Raw genomic sequence first — 18,832 nt, forward strand, 5'->3', positions numbered from 1 at the left:
CTCCAAAGGTGAATGACTTTTTTCAGGTCTGAGTGCAGAAAAGGACAAAGAAAAATGGCAGTGAAGGAAAACTTTGCACAGGATCATTTCAGATGGAAGAGAACTTTCCATCATCTCCTTTTAGTCCTTTTCATCATCTCCTTTTAGTCCTACAGTGCTTTAGGGCAAAAAAAAGGTGACCTGTGTAAAGACCTTCTAGCTATGACAGTTTCTTCATTTACCAAATCCTGTTAAACAGAGTGTGTCCTGAAAACAAACTTGTACATACTTTATAATCTGTTTAAAATATACTTTATAATCAAGTTTAAAATCTGATACATTACATACTTTGTTTAATATGGTTACAGATGTTGATTATTACCTTGTTCTTTTTCTCTCACTCCCTGAAACACACACACGTGGCAAACACTGAAAAGGTTTTATACTAATCTTGAAAACATGCAGACAAAAATAACAGATGTATCACAATGGAGTTGACTAATTTCATACAAATGGTTTCTGAAGTACACTCGGAATTAGCTTGCAGGTGGGCCAGCAAGGACTAAGGGAACTGAAAGGTCAGTACACTTATGTGCAATGGAAAATGGGGAACATTATGTTCAGTTGAGTGTAGCCTTTCAATCTTATGAAGACCTGGTACTGTCATATTCAGCTCTGTAACAAAGCTGTGAGATACTGGGGAGTATCTCACAAATTAAGCTATACAATAAGAGTAGTATTGAGAATATTGGGCAAGTTAGGAACAAAATGGAAGGAAAAAAGGTCCATATTTCATTTAGGGTTTTCTGGGCTAAACAAGGTCTCCTGTAATGGCCTGTTGTTCTATGAGTTTTGTTAATTGTTTGTTTTGTTTCATTTAATTCTATTTATGTGTTGCTTTATCTGTTTCATCCTGGTAGAATGTACAGGCGTACTTCAAATATGGTCGGCTTGAGCTACCCACCAGCTGTAATTGGAGTGCTAAAGGTAATCCCAATAAAAAGGTGTTGAAGGGGGGTCTGTACAAAGCATCAAAACAATATGGTGATATTTGACATGATAAGGGGGGGGTCTTTCTTTCTCTCTGACATTCAGTTAGTTCACATACATTAATCATTTAACTGGCCTAAGGGATTACCCTTTCCATAAAAGAAAGAAGTTCAAGACTGAGGTAATTTTCAGGTTGTGAAGGTTGCAATTCTGTTCTAGATTACAGTGATTAAAATGAAGATTTAGGAATCACTCACAACATTTCACAAGGAAGAAAGAAAACACAGATGGAGAAGGGAAAGGATCTGTCACTGTGAGAGAAGGGAATTTCTTGCATTGTTCAGTTTCAGGTCTTCCAAGTGACACTTTACGAAAATGGACCCTTCTGTGAGTTTTGGGGTTTCAGAGTGAAAACAGATGGTCAGAAGTAGTCTGAAAAATAAACAATGCTTCAATCCATGGGACAATTGCAAGATTCTTGACTTTGGTAGGAATTATCAAGACTACAAACAGAAGTTGACAACCAGCTGCCTGCACAGCAGTTTTGCAGATTACATGTTGTGTGTGGTTCAACCATGTCATGCAATGGTGAAAAAAGGTGATATAGTGGAGCAATACACAGGGGCATTAAGTATAAAACTCATTAAGACATCTTGCAGCATTTCTCCACACTGGAAAGATTTGCAGTTAAGCTATCTTTTTCATTTTGAATAGTAGAACTCATCAAAAGATGTAGTGGAATTGCAAGAGTGATCAAACACGCCCTTCATATACAGAATCAAAGTATCCACCCGCACCTTTTTCCAACTGTATATTGACTAGTGCTAGCTTCACTCCTGAAATGGGATGTAAATTCTTTGTTCTTTTGCAGCTACAGTCCATGGCATCTTATGAGAGAAGATAATAATGATAAATAATAATGATAAATATTATGAGAAGATAATATGATAAATAAATATAATAATAGTAAATCTATAATGGTACCTCTTCTCCTGAGTTCCTCCGCAGTAACAAGACAGCTGAAGACTCAGTTATACTCTCAGAATACTCTCAACTGACTTAAGCCTTATAGAATTTCTCCATTTTTTTCTGTTTTCAAATAATGAGGTTGTAAAAAGAAGCGATCACACTAGAATGAGTTAAAACAAACCAATAACAACAAAGTCATTGACCAATTTTGCTCAGAGTGAAATAGCATCTACCTGGTCACTGTGCACTCTAGAATATATATTTTTTTCCAAAACTGTTTTGAGAACATGTCTTTGCTTGGATGTTTTTGGGTTTGGTAATGGATTTGGTTGAAATGGGAGTTACTTTGAAGAAGCCAAAACATTCTCCCTAGCAAAGTAGTCACAGCACCAAGCCTGATGGAGTTCAAGAAGCATTTGGATGATTCTCTCAGGCAGATGGTGTGACTCTTGGGGTGTCCTGGGAAGGACTAGGAGGTGGACTTGATGATCCTTATGGGTCCTTTCCAACTCAGCATATTCTATGATTCTGTGAAGTCTTCTGTCTTAAAAACCATATTTCATCTGAAATTTCTCAGTCCCATCTCCTCCATTAAAAATGGTGTATTTTGTTGCTTGCCTCAGTCCAGTAAGGTCAATTAAAAAAACCTTACAGTGACCTGACTGCTTAGTGTGCTCTGTAAAAGGACCTGATGATTTAAGCAAAAGTGTGTAGGAGTGTACCACACACACACATCTTCCTCTGTTCTGGATTGCCATAATCAACATTCCCCTCAGAGTCATGCTAATAAGGACAAGAACTGAGATGAAATGAAGTCAAAAAAAGCTTATTTTTTGACCACAAGTTCTCATTTTTGCTGCTGTGGTCAAGAAGACATCTCCATTTAATAACCCAAAGCTGTGGAATCACACAGAAGTGTGATTTTAAAAAGAAGTTGGTTTTAAAAAGAATGAAATACTGCAGCTTCTGAAAAAAAAAAAAAAAAAAAAAAAAAAAAGAAGGCTGTAGCAGCGCAAGTTCTAGATGTATAATCTGTCCCATTTTTTCAGTGGATGAAAAGTTTGGCTTTTTTTTTAATTGAGTGCACAGCATCTCTCGCATCTCTCTGTCTCTCCTTATATATATATTTTATACTAATTTTTCTACTGCAGTAATCTGTTGCCTTTCTGTATGACATGGGTGTGAAGATAATAAACTGGTTGCCATAAAAGGACAATCAGCCTTGTCTTTCATTTGAATAGTGATTATACAAACCAGTCATAGAGACATGTTTACAGAGTACGCTGTGGTGATCTGCTGTTCATCAATCTAGTGCTAGAGACGGAATTTTGCATTAATTACTGCTGAAAGAGTTATGTGGTTTAGAATTGAATTTTTCAGCCTTTTTTGATGCCCATGCCATGACAGGAATATTTTCTAGGCTAGCAAATATTCAGGTAATGAACACAGAACCTGTAGTCACTTACAATGTCTGCAGTATAGACTTCTGCTTATCTGTGGCTACAAAAATGTTGTGCCTTCCACTAATGTTGAACAGAATAACATCAATCTGTGAATTTGCTTGTTGACATTTATATGAAGTCCCCAAAGGTTAAGAAGAGACAGAAAGCTAGGAAACTGAGCATTTAGAAAGAATTAGTGTTTCTCTTCATCTCTTGCTAGATAATGAATGCTGTCACTTCCCACAGCCTTCCCTAACATTTGAGATTAAAACTCAAACTTCCGCAAGAAGATTAGACCTTAAAGTTTAGATGTAGGAGCTGAGAAGTGAACTTTCCCTCCTTGATCTCTTGACTGACCAGCCTGAAACACTAGTAGGTAATTTACAGCTGACTGTAGCTTTCCCAACTGGAATTAGATATTTATTCTTCTGTTATAAAGGTTAGAATTTTACATAATTGTTAGCACTTAATGTATCACATCAGCCCAAACAGGACCATCTCAATGTCTCAGGTACTAAAGCAAATAAGGATTTTTATCTGTAAGGATTCATCTTTTGGTGATTGAATTCCAGTGTAGAGAATTGCTATGTTTAGAATAAAAAACCAGCATATGTGTTCTTAATGGAAGCATCTTAAACAGAAGTCACGCAGCACTAAGAAGTATACTGATACTTATGCATTGGTTAAATGGATTATGAAGAATTTATTGGAAAATAAATGAAACCTTTATATCACTACTGGAATTCTCAAATTGTGAGAGAAAGTGAAGAAATGGAATGATCATGGTAAAAATGATAACCATACTAACTGTCTTTTCTACCTCCTCTTGCAGAATGTAGACAAATGGTCCTTTGATGTATTTGCACTAAATGATGCCAGTGGGGATCATGCACTGAAATTCATTTTCTATGAACTTCTCACACGCTATGATCTGATCAACCGTTTCAAGGTCAGTAGTTAGAAGATGGCTATCTTCATTCATCCTGAATTTTTTTCAACTTCCCTCTCATCCTGCTTTTTTCAATTAAAAATGCAATTTTAGTTATCTTTGAAGAATTTGCGAACATTGCACTTTCCCTAATAAGCAAAACCAGATGTGATTTAAGTAGTACTGTCAATTGCAATGACATACCATGAACTAGGTGGGGGATCCAAATTAAATCCATTGGGAATACTGCATTTAGTCCTCTGAGGATGATGGTGTCATTTTCCTGACCTTCATAGGCACAAAAGAGAACAGGAGAATATGAAAGCAAATTCAAATTCATTCCAATTAGATTGGCCAGCAGATCAAAGGAGGTGATTCTACTCCCAGCTCTGCTCTCATAAGACCCCATTTGGAGTACTGCATCCAGATCATCCAGGTCTGGACTTCTCAGCACAGGAAAGACATGGACTGTTGGAGCCATTGTAGAGGAGGGCCACAGGAATTATCAGAGGGCTGGAGCACCTTTCCTGTGAGGAATGGCCAACAGAGTCAATGTTTTTAAGCTTGGAGAAGAGAAGGTTCTGTGGATTGTTTATTTCAGCATTCTTGTACTTGTAGGGGACGTATAAGAAAAACGGGAGAGAATTTTATTGCAGGGCCTGTTGTAATAGGACAAGGGCTAATGATTTTAAACTAAAAGAGGATAGATTTAAACTAGATATAGGGAAGATTTTCTTATGTTGAGAGTGGTGAAACACTGGAAAATGTTGCCCAGAGTGGTGATAGTTGTCCCATTCCTGGAAGCATTCAAGATCAGATGGGACTCTGAGAAACCTGGTCTAGTTGAACATATTCCTGTTCATTACAGGGCAGGTTGACTAGATGACTTTTTAAAGTCCCTTCCAGCCCAAACTATTCCATAATTTTGTAATTGTTACAGAGGTTTCCTCCAAATTTGAAGAGGAAACATTGCCATCCAGTTCTTGACCCCTGTCCCCATGCGGATACTCTATCATCCCTTCCACTGTTGACATTTCTATTTTTGAGGGGTTCCCAACTCACTTCAACTGGAAAGAGTTTACAGATGCCTAGATTTTTCAGGAACTGCCTATGCCTGATGAGACATCAAGATGTCTGCTTAGAACTTCATCCTCTGCTTAAATGTACCTAAGAGGAAAAGAGCAGTGATAGCAGTGATCTTTTATATGGAAACCTTAGTGTTTAATGTATTTGCTGTCTGAGCAGATGAAGCTGGAGAACCCGTGTTGTCAATTACATACGTTACCACCATAGTCGCCTTTCTAGAAATCCCCTGAATTGCATTTTGTCAGGTAATTACAGTTACTCTTGAAGTCAGAAGAGCATGGCAATCCCATTGGATGGGCAGGCTGGATTTTGCTGTGAAAACCCAGAGGTCTGATAAATTATAGTCCTCTTAGACTATCTAGGATTTGCTATATCATGTGTTTCATTAGAAAATTTTAAATGTGAATGGTAAAGCAGAGATATATTCCAGTAGATCATGAAGGTAACAGGCAGTTGCTTGCAATCTATTTGGAAATATTTCTCCATGGCAATCGATCCAGCGGTTGCTGTTACTTTTCATACTCTACGTGTGCTCCAGACAACATTTCATAGTATACTTATTTTGTGTATTTATTTGTGAGTGAAGGATTCACATGTAATGTAATTATGGATGGAAAAACCAATTTGAAGTAATAACCTGAATTCACTCTCTCTCTTGAATGACTATTTCAAATGTTCTAGCATTTTGCTTCTTTGAGAACCTAATATCAAAATAGTCCTGTCTGAATGCTAGACATTAAAGCTGGGAGGTTTTTGGGGGGATTTTTTGTTTGTTTGGTAATGCTTTTTTTGTGGGTTTTGGTGGTTTTTTTTTTTCTTCTTTTTTACTTCTGTGCTGCTTTACTTAGATTCCCATATCTGCCTTGGTGTCTTTTGTGGAAGCTCTGGAGGTTGGCTACAGTAAACACAAAAATCCTTATCACAATCTAATGCATGCTGCAGATGTCTCACAGACAGTCCATTACCTCCTTTTCAAGACAGGCACTGTGGTAAGTAAAAGACTTGGCATCCTGAATATATAGTGAGTTTACAAGAGTTTCTGCTTATTTATTGAGATAATGCACAGTGGAACCTGTTTACACTGTAGACACACTTAATTTGATATGGCTGGACTAATAAAGGCAAAGACTTTGGAATATTTAGGAACAGAGGGTAAGTGAAATTGTTGATAAGTCTTTTAACAGTTATGTTAGGATGAATGACAGGATGAATGAGAAATCCAAGCTTGGTTTTTCACTCTGCCACAGATCTTCTGTGTGAATTTGCCAAGACACATTTACTGGAATTAATTTCACCTAAAATGAAGAATTGTATTGTCTAAGCTTTCTTCTTAACTTAAGGTAGGGACACAGTACATCCAAGTGATAATTCATTCCACTTATCTGAGCATAACAAGTGCTGGGATCTGGAAATGCTGACCTCAATCCACTTCTCTACAGCAAAAATATCTAGATTAGCTTGCACAGAAACATACAGACAGCTGAAGTCTGACAACAATGACAGGAATGGACAAGGGCTTAAAAAAAACTTAGCTCCCACAGCGGCTCTCAATACAAACAAAAGAAATACATTTGAGGGTGGACTAGAGAAATTGAAGGAAGATGGATTCCAGAGTGAAGTGATTCCATTGCAGTTTCGATTCAGCTAGAGGCTCAGAAAGTTATTGGCCCACACGGCTGGGGAGAATAAATAGCAGAGAAAGTTCAAAGGATACATATGTATTCATTCTATTCTTCTTTCTCCTGGCTACTGCTGCAGCCAGAAAAAGGAATGAAATTACCTTTAGTCTGATTCTGTGGAGCAGATCTTTTCCCCACCTTATTTGCCTCACTTTTTGCATGCATCTAATTTGCCCTTGCTCTTGCACTGGCAGAAGTGTAGAGACAAAGGTGACAGGGGAAGGGAGGTTAATCTGTTAAATGTTAGCAGTTATCTCCTGTTATACCATGGCCAGTCAGTGATTGCTCTGTTTGTGGCTGGTACTTGAACACATGTAATTCTGTTCTATTACACTTCATTTCTCTGAGGTCCTTTCACTAAGCAGTGTGCAGTTCCAGGGTCATGGAGTCTTTGTATTGCAGAGAGGACACATGAACCCAGGTCAGCAGATGTCGAGGCTCTTACTTCAGCTCAGGCCTTCTTGAGCAATCCCCAATTGTTACAAACTCTGTATCGGGAACTTTTGAAAAAAAGGGTAAGGAAAAACCAAGTGCCTCAGCCCAACCAAATTCTAACACTTTCTCATGCAATGAGCACCTTTGATCAGCTATAAAAAAATCACTATAAAAATTGTCTGTCAGCAACACTTGTGGTGATATTTGTTTGCTGATGATACCTTTTTCTGTGCAGCTCAATAACAAACCCAAAAAACTGCCACCAGTGTCTACTGGGTGATGGAGCATAGGACACAGAGGTACAAGCTAACAAGGCGTAGTGTAGCACTTGCTATGTCTTTTAGGCTAGTTTCAACAACTGTAGAGTTGCTCACAGTTGGGAACAACGTTTTGTGCATATGATCTGCATTTCTGCAGTTCCTTGATTGCCACAAAGATGTTGCTTTCAATTCTGAAGCCAGAATTGGATGCTCTTCCTTGAGGAGTCACACACTCCACAGCCTCCTGTTAACATCCCAAGTTTCCCCATGTTGAATGTAGATTGCACTTGTGAATTGCAGTCACACTGCAATTAGAGCAGTAAATGCTGCTGTTTATCAGAAGCAGATTTGGAAGGACTTAGGTGCTATCTGTCTCAAGAGGTGATTCAGACAGGCTGATCCTGATAGAAGTTGTGTCACTTGCTTCTGATTGTGCCTGAAGTAGAAAGCACTTAGGTCAGAATTGCAGCTAATACAGTTACCTACTCAAAATTGCCTGTAAGATAATAAATTGGTCACTGTTGCTTTTAGGACCATTAGTTACTGCAAATGCATTGCAAGCTGTAGTCAGTAGGAACAGCTGCAATGTTGAGTAATGTAAATTGTATTCTAGTGGTGAAGAAATGGATTCCCTTTTTCCCCTCAAACCTGGTAGAAGGGCAGTTTTCATGCTCCAAAAGACTACTGGATTACAACAGCTGCCCAAATATAGCTGACCTCCATCCTATGCATGTTCAGAACTACATTTTTCCCATCTTGCTGCTTCTTGATCTGTTAGTCATTTAGCAACAACTCAGATGTGAGTGAACGACAACTATTTCATTCTAGCCTATCATGCACCAGTGCTGAATGGGATTTCCTATGCTGTCTCTGAGTGCAATAAAGCAAGGAAAGTCTTAAAAAAGAGACAATCAGAAGGACATGAAAATACATTAGTAAGGGATGAAAAAATTTGGACTTGTTTCCTCTGAGAGAGAGAATGCAGCAGATTAAAAATAAATAAAAAAACAAACCCAAAAGACCCCTCCCCAAAACCAAACTAAACCAACCTTTGTTTAAGAGGAAAAGGTGAAATCATAGAATAAATCAGATTGGAAAAGACCTTTGAGATCATCAAGTCCAACCTACCTTATCAACTAGACCATGGCACTAAGTGCTACATCCAGTCTTTTCTTAAGCATCTTCAGGGATGGTGACTCCAATGCCTCCCTTGGCAGCCCATTCTAATTCCCAATCACTCTTTCTGTGGAGAACTTTTTCCTAATACCCAGTCTACCCCTCCTGTGGTGCATCTTAAGGCGGCTCTTGTCCTGCAGCTAGTTGCCTTGGAGAAGACACCAACCGCCACCCTCCTACTACCTTTGAGAGAGTTGTAGAGAGTTATAAGGTCTCTCCCCTGAGCCTCCTTTCCTCCAGGCTAAACCACCCCAGCTCCCCCAGCTGCCCCTCATAGGACTTGTTCCAGACCCTTCACCAGACTTGTTGCATTTCTCTGGACATGCTCCAGCATCTCAACATCCTTCCTAAATTGAGAGGCCTAGAACACAGTACTCATGGTGTGGCCCCACCAGTGCTGAATACAGAGAAAGAATCAGTTCCTTAATCCGGCTGGTTCATTTTTCTGATATAGGCCAGTATGCCATTGGTCTTCTTGGCCATGGTGGGCACACTGCTGGCTCATGTTCAGGCTGCTGCCAATCAGTACCCCCAAGGTCCCTTTCTGACTGGCCAGTGTCCAGTCACACTGTTCCCAGCCTGTAGTTCTGCAGGGGGTGGTTGCGACCAAAGTGCAGGATCTGACATTTGGTCTGGTTAAACTTTATATTGTTGGATTCATCCCATTGATCCAGCCTGTGCAGGTTGATCTGCAGAGCTCTCCTACTCTCCAGCAGATTGAAATTCAACAATTTGGTGTCATTTGCAAATTTGCTAATGGACTCGATCCCTTCATCCAGATCGTCAGTAAAGATCTTAAACAGGACTGGGCCCATACACAGATCCCTGGGGGACACCACTCGTGATGGGCAACCGACACGGTCCAACACCATTCATCACCACTCTCTGGGCCCAGCCATTCAGTCAGTTCTTAACCCAGCAAAGAGTGCACCTGTCCAAGCCATGGGCTGTCAGCTTTTCCAGGATTATTCCATGGGAGATGGTGTCAAAGACTTTGCTGAAGTCTAGGTAGACAGCATTCACAGCCTTTCCCACATCTACCAAGTGGGTCACCTGGTCATAAAAGGAGATCAGGTTGGTTAGTCATGGTGGCCCTTCCTAAATCCATACTGGCTCGGTCTGAATCCCAGGCCATCCTGTAAGTGCCATGTGGTCACACTCAAGATGAACTGGTGCATAGCGTTGCTGGGCACTGAGGTCTGGCTGACAGGCCTGTAGTTCCCTGGATCCTCCTTTTGGCCTTTCTTATGGATGGGCATCACACTGGCTAACTTCCACTCATCTGGGACCTCTCTGGTTAACCGAGACTGATGATAAATGATGAAGTGCAGCTTTGTGAGCTCTTCTGCCAGCTCCTTAATCACTCTAGGTTGGATCTCACCTGGTTGCATGGACTTGTGAGCATGGAAGTGGCTCATCAGGTCACTAACAGCTTCCTTGTGAGTTTCAGGGGATCTATTCTGCTCTGTGTCCGTGTCTACTAGCTCAGGAGGCTGGTTGTCCTGAGGATGACCTGTTTTATTGGTGAAGACTAAGGCAAAGAAGGTGTTAAGTACCTCAGCTTTCCTCACCTTTGGTAACTGTACTCCCTACCATGTCCAATAAAGAACAGAGGTTTTCCTTGCCCCTCTCCTTTTGCCATTAATATATTTATAAAACCATTTTTTATTATCCTTTACAGAAGTGAACGTGTGCAATATTCATAAATATGTGCAGAGGTAAGAGAATGTACACATAACAGACTTCCATCTAGAAAACAGGAACTAGTGTGTACTTGCAAGCATATGTATATGCTTGCAGTCAATGACTGAACTGAGCCCATGGCCCATGTATTCTTACTGCAATTAGCTTCATACACAGTAGTCCATGCAAATCAGTATGATGGAGTTGTGGTCCAGAGGAGTGTCTTCTGCTTCTCAGGAATATTCCCAAGTACTAATCATTCCCACACCCAAATCATATCTGTAATTTTGTTTAGGATCAAATCTAGCACAACAGGAAACCACTCCACAAACTCGCATCACTGTGACATTTCAGCTTTGCTTCTCTCGTTTAAATTCTTTTTTAAACTTAGATTTTAGGTGTTTTCTTTCTTCTTAGTTTTCACCTCACCTTCCCTGAACTATACAACCAATCTCAAAGTGCATAGATTAATGTAGTTTGAAAATGAGAAGTCATCAGTCCTAATGTCCTGCTCATAGCAGGGCTAGCTTCTTACATGCCTAATGTGCTCACACACAGTAAAGAAACATAGGGTACATTTTCCTCTTTCCAGGATTTGCTCACATAACTATCTTACTGCAGTATGATAGTTGCTCACATAACTATCATTACTGTAGTATGTATAGTTCTTTAGTTCATCACTTCTACAATATTTATGTAAGTAACTTGGACATGTTGGAACACAAGATTTTGGTTACAGAAGTATGTTAGGGCCATTGGTTTAATTCTTCACCAATGGGATGAAGACCACTTGTGAAAAAATTATATACAAAAATAGGAAAGAACCCCTCATTTTTCTTGCTAATCTTTCTAGTTAATTGTAATGTGGAAAATTGCTTTTTTCACATTTAAATAGTCCATATAGTTAAAATTTGTTCTAGTCTTAAAAGTAAGAAATATGTTTCTCGTGTGTCTTCACATGATTCATTTGCCTTTGTCATGCTCCCTTTTATTTATGAACTCTCTGAAGAGTTTTGTTTCATCTGTAATTTTTTAAAAAAATTATTTTCAATTAAATCTTATTTCCCTCTCCTTTCATAAAATTTCATCAGCTTTCCTGTTATTTTTTCCCTCAGGATGATGCTTTGGAGTCAGTTTGTTATAATTTACTGTATAAACTACAAAGTTTTTGGCTCTCTCATAGGCAAAATGTTGAAAGAGAATTTGAAATTAATCAGATGTTTATCTGTCCTGCTTTAGGGCAAATTTGGGAGAAAACTTCCAAAGGGGTTTCTTCCAGAAAAGAAGAAGCGGCCCCTCCCCCACCTGATTTGGGAAAAGATTTCCTCGGAGAAAAGTGGAAAAAAAAATGTTTATTTAACAGGCAAAGCATTCACCAGCACAAAAAAAAAAAAAAAAAAAGAACAACATTAAACAGTAAAACCTCTCACCACTCTGAAGAGATAATAAACTCAGAAAGTCCCCTTTGTGGGTTGCAGCTCAGCTCACTCAGTCTCTTATCAGTCTCCCCTGTGCTGGAAATGCCGTGGCCCGGGCCCGACCTGGTGGGCCACAGGTGCGAGCTGCCAGCGCTCTTCTGGGTTTTCAGTCCAGAGCAGATTTATACAGTCCCAAGAAAAGAAAAAAACCCCCACAGTCCAGGGAATGTCTCTGCCTGAGCTAGCTAAAAACTAACTGAAAGCAAAGGAGAGCTCTTTCCCGCTGTCTGTCCGTTCACAGTCTAGGAGCAGGAATGTGAAGGAGTGAGTGCATTGTTTGAAAACAAACTGCGTGCTTCTCCTCTCCCTCCCCTTTGCTTTCAGAACCAGTCTCAAAGGTGCAAAACTTATTTCTGGGCGAGACAGATGAACGGGGATACAATTCATCATCATAAAGTCACCCCATGATATTATCTCATTGAGGATTGGCATACCAGCATGATTTGCAGGAACAGGTTCTAAGAGCTTTTTTGCTCATTTCACTTGTTCCTTTATTAAATTCTTTTGTTCAGCTCTAATTATTACTTTGGTATTGTTTTCTGATTATTCTTTATTACTGTTTGGAAATACCACAATTTATTTTTTAACCTTGACAATGGTGGGAAAATTGTAAAGCTTAAGATTTCTGTCTCTGATACTGTCAAGAATTACAGGAGACTATTTCCTGCAGCAGTCTTGAAAAACTGTAAAAGCGCAGGACTTCTGCCACATCTTTTAGTACTAAAGGGAAGTGAGATAATCTTCTCCACTAGCCTGTTTTGATTAATAAGCAGATCATCAAAAGCTTTGAAAATAATATCTGCTTTGGAATAAAAGTTTATAAACTCTTGGGAAGGAAACTAGTTAATTAAATACATTGCAGCAATTTCTTGGAAATGCATTCTCTTTTTTTTGTGAGATTTGGATACACTACTCTTTCTTCTTCTTTCTTCCTTCTTCTTTCTATATTCATCAATCCTTTTGTTTGCATACAAATGAGCCATCCTAGTAGCTAATGCTCCACATTTATTGTATATTTTTGAAAGTCAATTATGCTTACTTGCCCTTTGTTTTCATTCTGCAAGCAAATACTTGGTATTTCATTGTAAAATAAAAATAAAGCCACAGGGGCTAGCTTCTTAGCCGGATAGCTGATCCCTTGTAGGGTAAGCGCCCCAGGCAAGCAGTCTCAAGGCCGGATACCTCAGCCCTCTGGAGGCTGGGGTGCCCTAGGCCAGACTGCGGCACAGCCGTGACCCCTAGCAAGCTTAGTGATTGTCAGCTCTTAGTGAAAATCAGCTCTTTTATGATTTCAGCTCTTAGCTTGCTCGTATGGGCTGTGGCTGGCTGTGGCTTCTGGAAGGCAGAGGAAAGAGAGAGGAGAAGGCAGCCAAGGGTTCCACGATGGTTTATTCTGAGGGTCTCGCGAAGGGTCTTGAAGCTGCTTTTCTGAAGAAATGGGCCAAGACAGCCTCTTTATAGGGTTAGGGAGAATTGAAAACTGACCAATTGTAAGGGTTAGGGAAACTAGCCTATGGGGTCACAGAGAGATAAGCAGGCCTGGAGGACCAGAGTGAGGACTCCTGGTTCAATTCCTATGACTCAGCAAATACCAATCTCTAAACATCCCTCCACGGAGCCGTAGCCGGCCCTGTGCCTGCTACATTTCATGCCTTTTACCCTTCACCATTTCTGACCTACTACCATCACAGAAATTTTGATAAGGTTTTATTCTGGATTGGTTTTGTTAGCTCTTTAGAAATCAAAACCATTCACATTTCCTTGCTCTTTTCATCTTTTGTGACAGTCCTGCTGGTCTTGATGGCTTTGTTCTTTAAAAATTAGCTTTCTGTTTCCATGATGAAATCTACCACAAAGCAGTGAATTGTAAAGTCAGCACTGATGGAGATTGCATCCATTCTCTGCAGGCTCTTTGCTGTCTTGTTTGCTTTGTCTTGCAAGGTTGTGGCAGGAAAAAAGGGACTAAGAGGTTCCAGCTACTTCCCTTGTGCTTGTCACAAGCCTATTTTGACTTTGTTCTACTTACACTGCTTTATTTATTACCAAAAATTAACATCTGTAATTCCAGTTTTATTCTGGGTGATCTTCTTGGAATGCTGTTATGATACTTAATACTGCTAATACAAGATACTGCTAATAATAAGATTTGCTACACCATATTTGAAAACCTTCCTTATCCAAAATTGTTCAACAAGAGATGCTTTGGTAAGGTATCCTAGTCAGCATTTTCCCTGTATGTACCTTAAGAGACAAGGTAGGAAACTTCAAACACTAAGGCACATTGCATTAGTGATGCTGTAAGACTTGGGTCATGAGATCTTGTTAGTGTGGGAATTACCAGATGCTGTCCAGGTGGTCTGAAGTGGATGCTTTGGACTAGCTGAATGTGTCTTGAATGAGTTCTGCAAGCATAATACAGACTTGCTCTGGCTGTTTTTGAGCACCTGTGCCTGGATTTTTTTCTATCATTTGCAGGTCTCTCCTTTTGGGAAATGGCAGACACCTGTGGGCAATGAAAGTCCAGATCTAGACATGTAGCCTAGAAACCTTAGTTCCATTTTTTCTCCCATTGCAGTTGCCAGAAGTTGTTGCTTGAAAGTTGAATTAATGTTCTTAATCATTTGGCAATCATTCCTTATTCACATGTCATACCCGGAAACAAAACTGAACAGACTTCTCCACCATCAGTGCTCTCCAGTTATATCCTGGATCAGTTATGTAGATATGATAAAACAGTGAAGTTTCTGTTTCTGATCATGTCTTGCACTCCTCATCATCCTCCCTCCCTTGCTATTAAAAAAAACCAACAAACAAACAAACAGTCAAACAACAACAACAACAAAAACCAACCAAAACCCACCAAAAAAAAGAAACAACCCAAACCCAAGAACTATCTTGATTATGGTCAGTAGAATTGTGCAAAGTATCTTTTCAAACTACATATTTAATGTAAGGGGATCTTTAACACTGAGACTTGCTCCATTCTTCACTGGTTATGCAGAGATGACTGTGAAACATAGAAAAAGAGCTAGAGAGGTTGCTGTGTGCAGAGTCCCACTGTTACCTGTGCTTCCCTGCACATGCTTAACATATTAGTGGTGGCCCCTGAGCTCTAGGAGATAGCTAGAATAGATTTTGGATGCCTTAGTGCCTTTGCTGGGCTTTGAATTAAAAGGCAGTTAGTATATGAATGCCTGTCAAAACATTTGCAGGTTGACAGTGAGGTGTTACAGAAGTATTTGGCAGTCACTGTGGTAAAGGCTTTTTCTAAATGCAATACATTTAAGCATTTCATACAAATATTTACAGCATCTACAGTATCTAAAACCTTTGACTCCTTTTCCACCTTTTCAGTGGAAAACCAGACGAAATCATTTGACTCAGATACAAATTATTAAAAGCATCTGAATAATTTATAAATCTAAGGCAAAAGTGACTTAAGCATTTGTCATGGTTTGAGCCTGGCGAAATGCCAGTGCTTCCATGAGAAAACCTCTTTTCCTGGTATCTACTGTGAGATGTGATCAGAGACAGAGCAGAGCAGGCTTCAACTTATGACTGAAAGGAGAAAAACTTCATTAACATAAAGCTACAGGGAAAAAACACACAGAACACAGGATGAAAACCTTCCAAATTTCCTCCTCCTCCCCCCACCAAATTTCCTAATTCCGTTACCACCCTTTGGATAATCAATTCTCAATTCTTTGAGAAGAGAGGAGTCCCTCTTGCACCACAGACTTCACCCAGGAAACAGTAGAAACTTCTCGTGTTTCCGTGTCACATGTGGCACCGCCCGGAGAACATTTTGCCATGGTGACCTCTTCCTTCCATGTCCAGTGCTCTCACCACTGCACATGGACCAGAGCTGCTTATAGGGTTTTTTCCCTTAAGGATGCTTTGTCCAGTTCCAAAAAAGAGCACAGTCCCTCTCCTTTTGGGACACCTGTCCCCCCCATGTTTCACCCCCTGGGGCTGAGGGGTCTCTCGAACAGAGATCATCTTCCTCTTCTTCTTCTTTGAAGACAGAGGGCACCACCACCACCCTCCTCCACCCTTCGTCTCTGTTCACACACTTTCACATCACCGCACTCTCCCGGCTCTGAGCCCTTGCCTCCCCCTAGAATGCAGTCTCTGTGTCACAGGAACTCAAGGGTTCTGTCCATAGCTATCCAAGAAAAGTCCAGCCAAAAGCCACTCCATCATCTCCTCCCACCTAGAATTCTTCTCAACTTCTCTCAATCTCACCAACTCCAGGAGGAATCAGCGTTTGCAAGGTTTCCATTGTCCCAAGAAGGGTTAAAAGTCCCACGCTCTGCCGGTTTGGTTCATGAACTCTCACGGCTGGCTGCCCTGCTGGGCACCCCCCCTTCTCTTTCACTCCAGCCGCGCTATCACAGGCACAGTCTGCTCTCTCTCTCTCTTCCTCCCGGGGGGGGGGGGAATGGGGGGATGGCTGCCCGAAGCCCTCGCAGTGCAATGCTCCTCCACCCTTCGGCCCAGGCCTGGCCTACCTCCCTCCGGCCGCATGGCTCCCCTCCCCCCTGCCCAGCTCGGAGCTGGACAGGGGAGGTCTCCTCTGGTCCAGGACTGGAACTCAAAAGGAACTTCCAGTGGGAGTTCACAGCTTTTAACCCCCTGTGTTCTCAGAGGCGTATCCATGCCCTCAGTGGACAAACCAGGTGCCAATATTAAAATCTGGACACCGATGGGTGTGACCACACCATCCCAAAAAAAACATTTCCCCTCAAACCACGACAGCATTGTAAAATAAGGCTTTGACTAGGGAATTAGAAAAAATTCCTCAAGCTTCAGGGCTTTCTCAAGTGTCTTAAAAAATGATAAATAAATAACAAGAGGTACATCTTTTGTAGTTATCTTCCTTGTTCTTCTCATGGATTCAGTGATTGACAAAGACTTTTCTTTTTCTGGAAAATAGTGACGTTCTTCTGTATCTTGAGTTTCTGCTGCTCAAATAAACTGACCTAAAAATATGTACCCTGGTGGTATGTGTTTACCTGCACATATATCATCAAGTTCCCCTTGATGAACCTTGATTTTCTTGAGTTTTCCTTGTTTCTCTTCTTGAAACTTTGCTCTTTCAGAAGGGCACAGTTCCCTTTGCTCTGCCTTAAACCTTATTAGCTCCTGAAACAATTTTGCTGAAGTTCAATTTATTTAGATGAAAGCCCAGGATGAACACTGGTTTGGCTTTTATGTATCAACCAGAGAAGTTTGCTTTAAAACAGCTGGCAGACTTCAGGGGAAAGGTAATGACATGCAACTCTGACTGTCAACAGAGGATAAGTAACTTACCTTTGAAGACAAAAGCCTAAGAAAATGACAACTTACCTGATTGTACTGTAATCTCTTTTCAGCACTGGCTGACAGAGCTGGAGATCTTCGCTATGATTTTTGCAGCTGCCATACATGACTATGAACACACTGGAACCACCAACAATTTTCACATCCAGACAAGGTGAGGCCACTGTAGATCATGATGAAGGGTCAGGAAATAGAGGGAGAAATCCTTGGAGAATAAAGGCACAGCCACCTTAGAAAAGTGCAGGAACTTCTGCTTTCAAGTGTTTCAGGAGGAAAGTTTACTTTCTCAGGTTACATTTAATTTTCTCTTGTTCAAAGACTCACAATGGAATGCATGTATTCTAAATTCCAGAGCATTGTTTCATATTAATAACCAGGAAAAAGAAAGTTCCAAAAATATTTCCATGTAAAGTTTTCAAAGACATAAGGCTGTAGAGAGTGATGTATTTTGACAAAGATAAAGTTTTGAAGGAGCTACTGAAATTTTACAGTTTTTTCACCTTGTTGAATTTGAGGATTCAGGCAATATTGGCATAAATCAGGCATTCAGTCATGTTTGCTGCATTTATCAGTGAACATGAACACTACACGTACTATTTTCACTTGAGTGGAAAGCCACACCTGCAGCAAGGGGATATGCTTGCCACTACCTAATCAGGGAAATACTTATTTAAAGCATCATAAAATGCTAGTGCACAATTGCTAGTGCATAACTGATCACAAACCAGACTGGACCTATGTATTTTATAAAGCTTTTGGGTTGGTGGAAGAGAGGAAAATAAGATGAAGATGGCAGCAAAACTCAAAAGTGTGCAAAGATTATGAAGTCTCTAGTTGCAGTGATAATTGGACATCCAATGTCTGTGTATCATTTTGACAATAGGAGTGTACTGGTAGAAATGTCTAAATGTCCTTGGCTGACACTGCACACTTGGGCATTTTTAAAATGTAATGTAATTAAATTAGATTACATGTTTGTAATTAAAATAGATGTCTGTAGTATGTTAGCTGAATCATGCTGTGCATCAATAATGGTTTCCAGGATAAAGCACACATAAGCACAGTAAAGACTGGGAATGTAGAAAGAAGTGTCTGTCTCTATTCTGGGTGAAGGCACACTACTCTTCTTACAACTTCATGCATACAGGAATTAGGGATCTGCTGTACTTTCCAAATACTTGTAAAAATATTCAAGGAAGGACAGTAGTAATTTGATTTTTCTAACATTGAACATCAGATGGTGTGAAGTGTCAGAGAATAAAAATATAGACTGCTCTCTGTGGAGCAGATATGAGTGAGAACTGTAACAAAACATATCCACCCTCTGTTGCTGTTAACTTCTTTGTCTTCAGACCAGTTTACCCATTCATCAGTAACAGATCTCTGCTCTGGGGCTAAAATCAGG

The 18,832-nt window shown here is 40.2% G+C and overlaps 1 protein-coding gene across 3 annotated transcripts in view; it reads left to right on the forward strand.

Moving 5' to 3' along the window:
• The window catches only part of PDE1C (phosphodiesterase 1C), a 119,760-nt gene that overhangs the window by 57,548 nt on the left and 43,380 nt on the right, over positions 1–18,832 (forward strand). For all 3 annotated transcript variants that reach the window (XM_059849530.1, XM_059849549.1, XM_059849539.1), the window contains exons 4-7: positions 900–966; positions 4,213–4,329; positions 6,243–6,383; positions 17,481–17,581. In XM_059849530.1, the coding sequence (XP_059705513.1) occupies positions 900–966; positions 4,213–4,329; positions 6,243–6,383; positions 17,481–17,581 (426 nt within the window). The remainder of the gene's footprint in view (positions 1–899; positions 967–4,212; positions 4,330–6,242; positions 6,384–17,480; positions 17,582–18,832) is intronic.

Source organism: Haemorhous mexicanus, chromosome 1 (assembly GCF_027477595.1).
Source record: "Haemorhous mexicanus isolate bHaeMex1 chromosome 1, bHaeMex1.pri, whole genome shotgun sequence".
NCBI classification, from domain to species: domain Eukaryota; kingdom Metazoa; phylum Chordata; class Aves; order Passeriformes; family Fringillidae; genus Haemorhous; species Haemorhous mexicanus.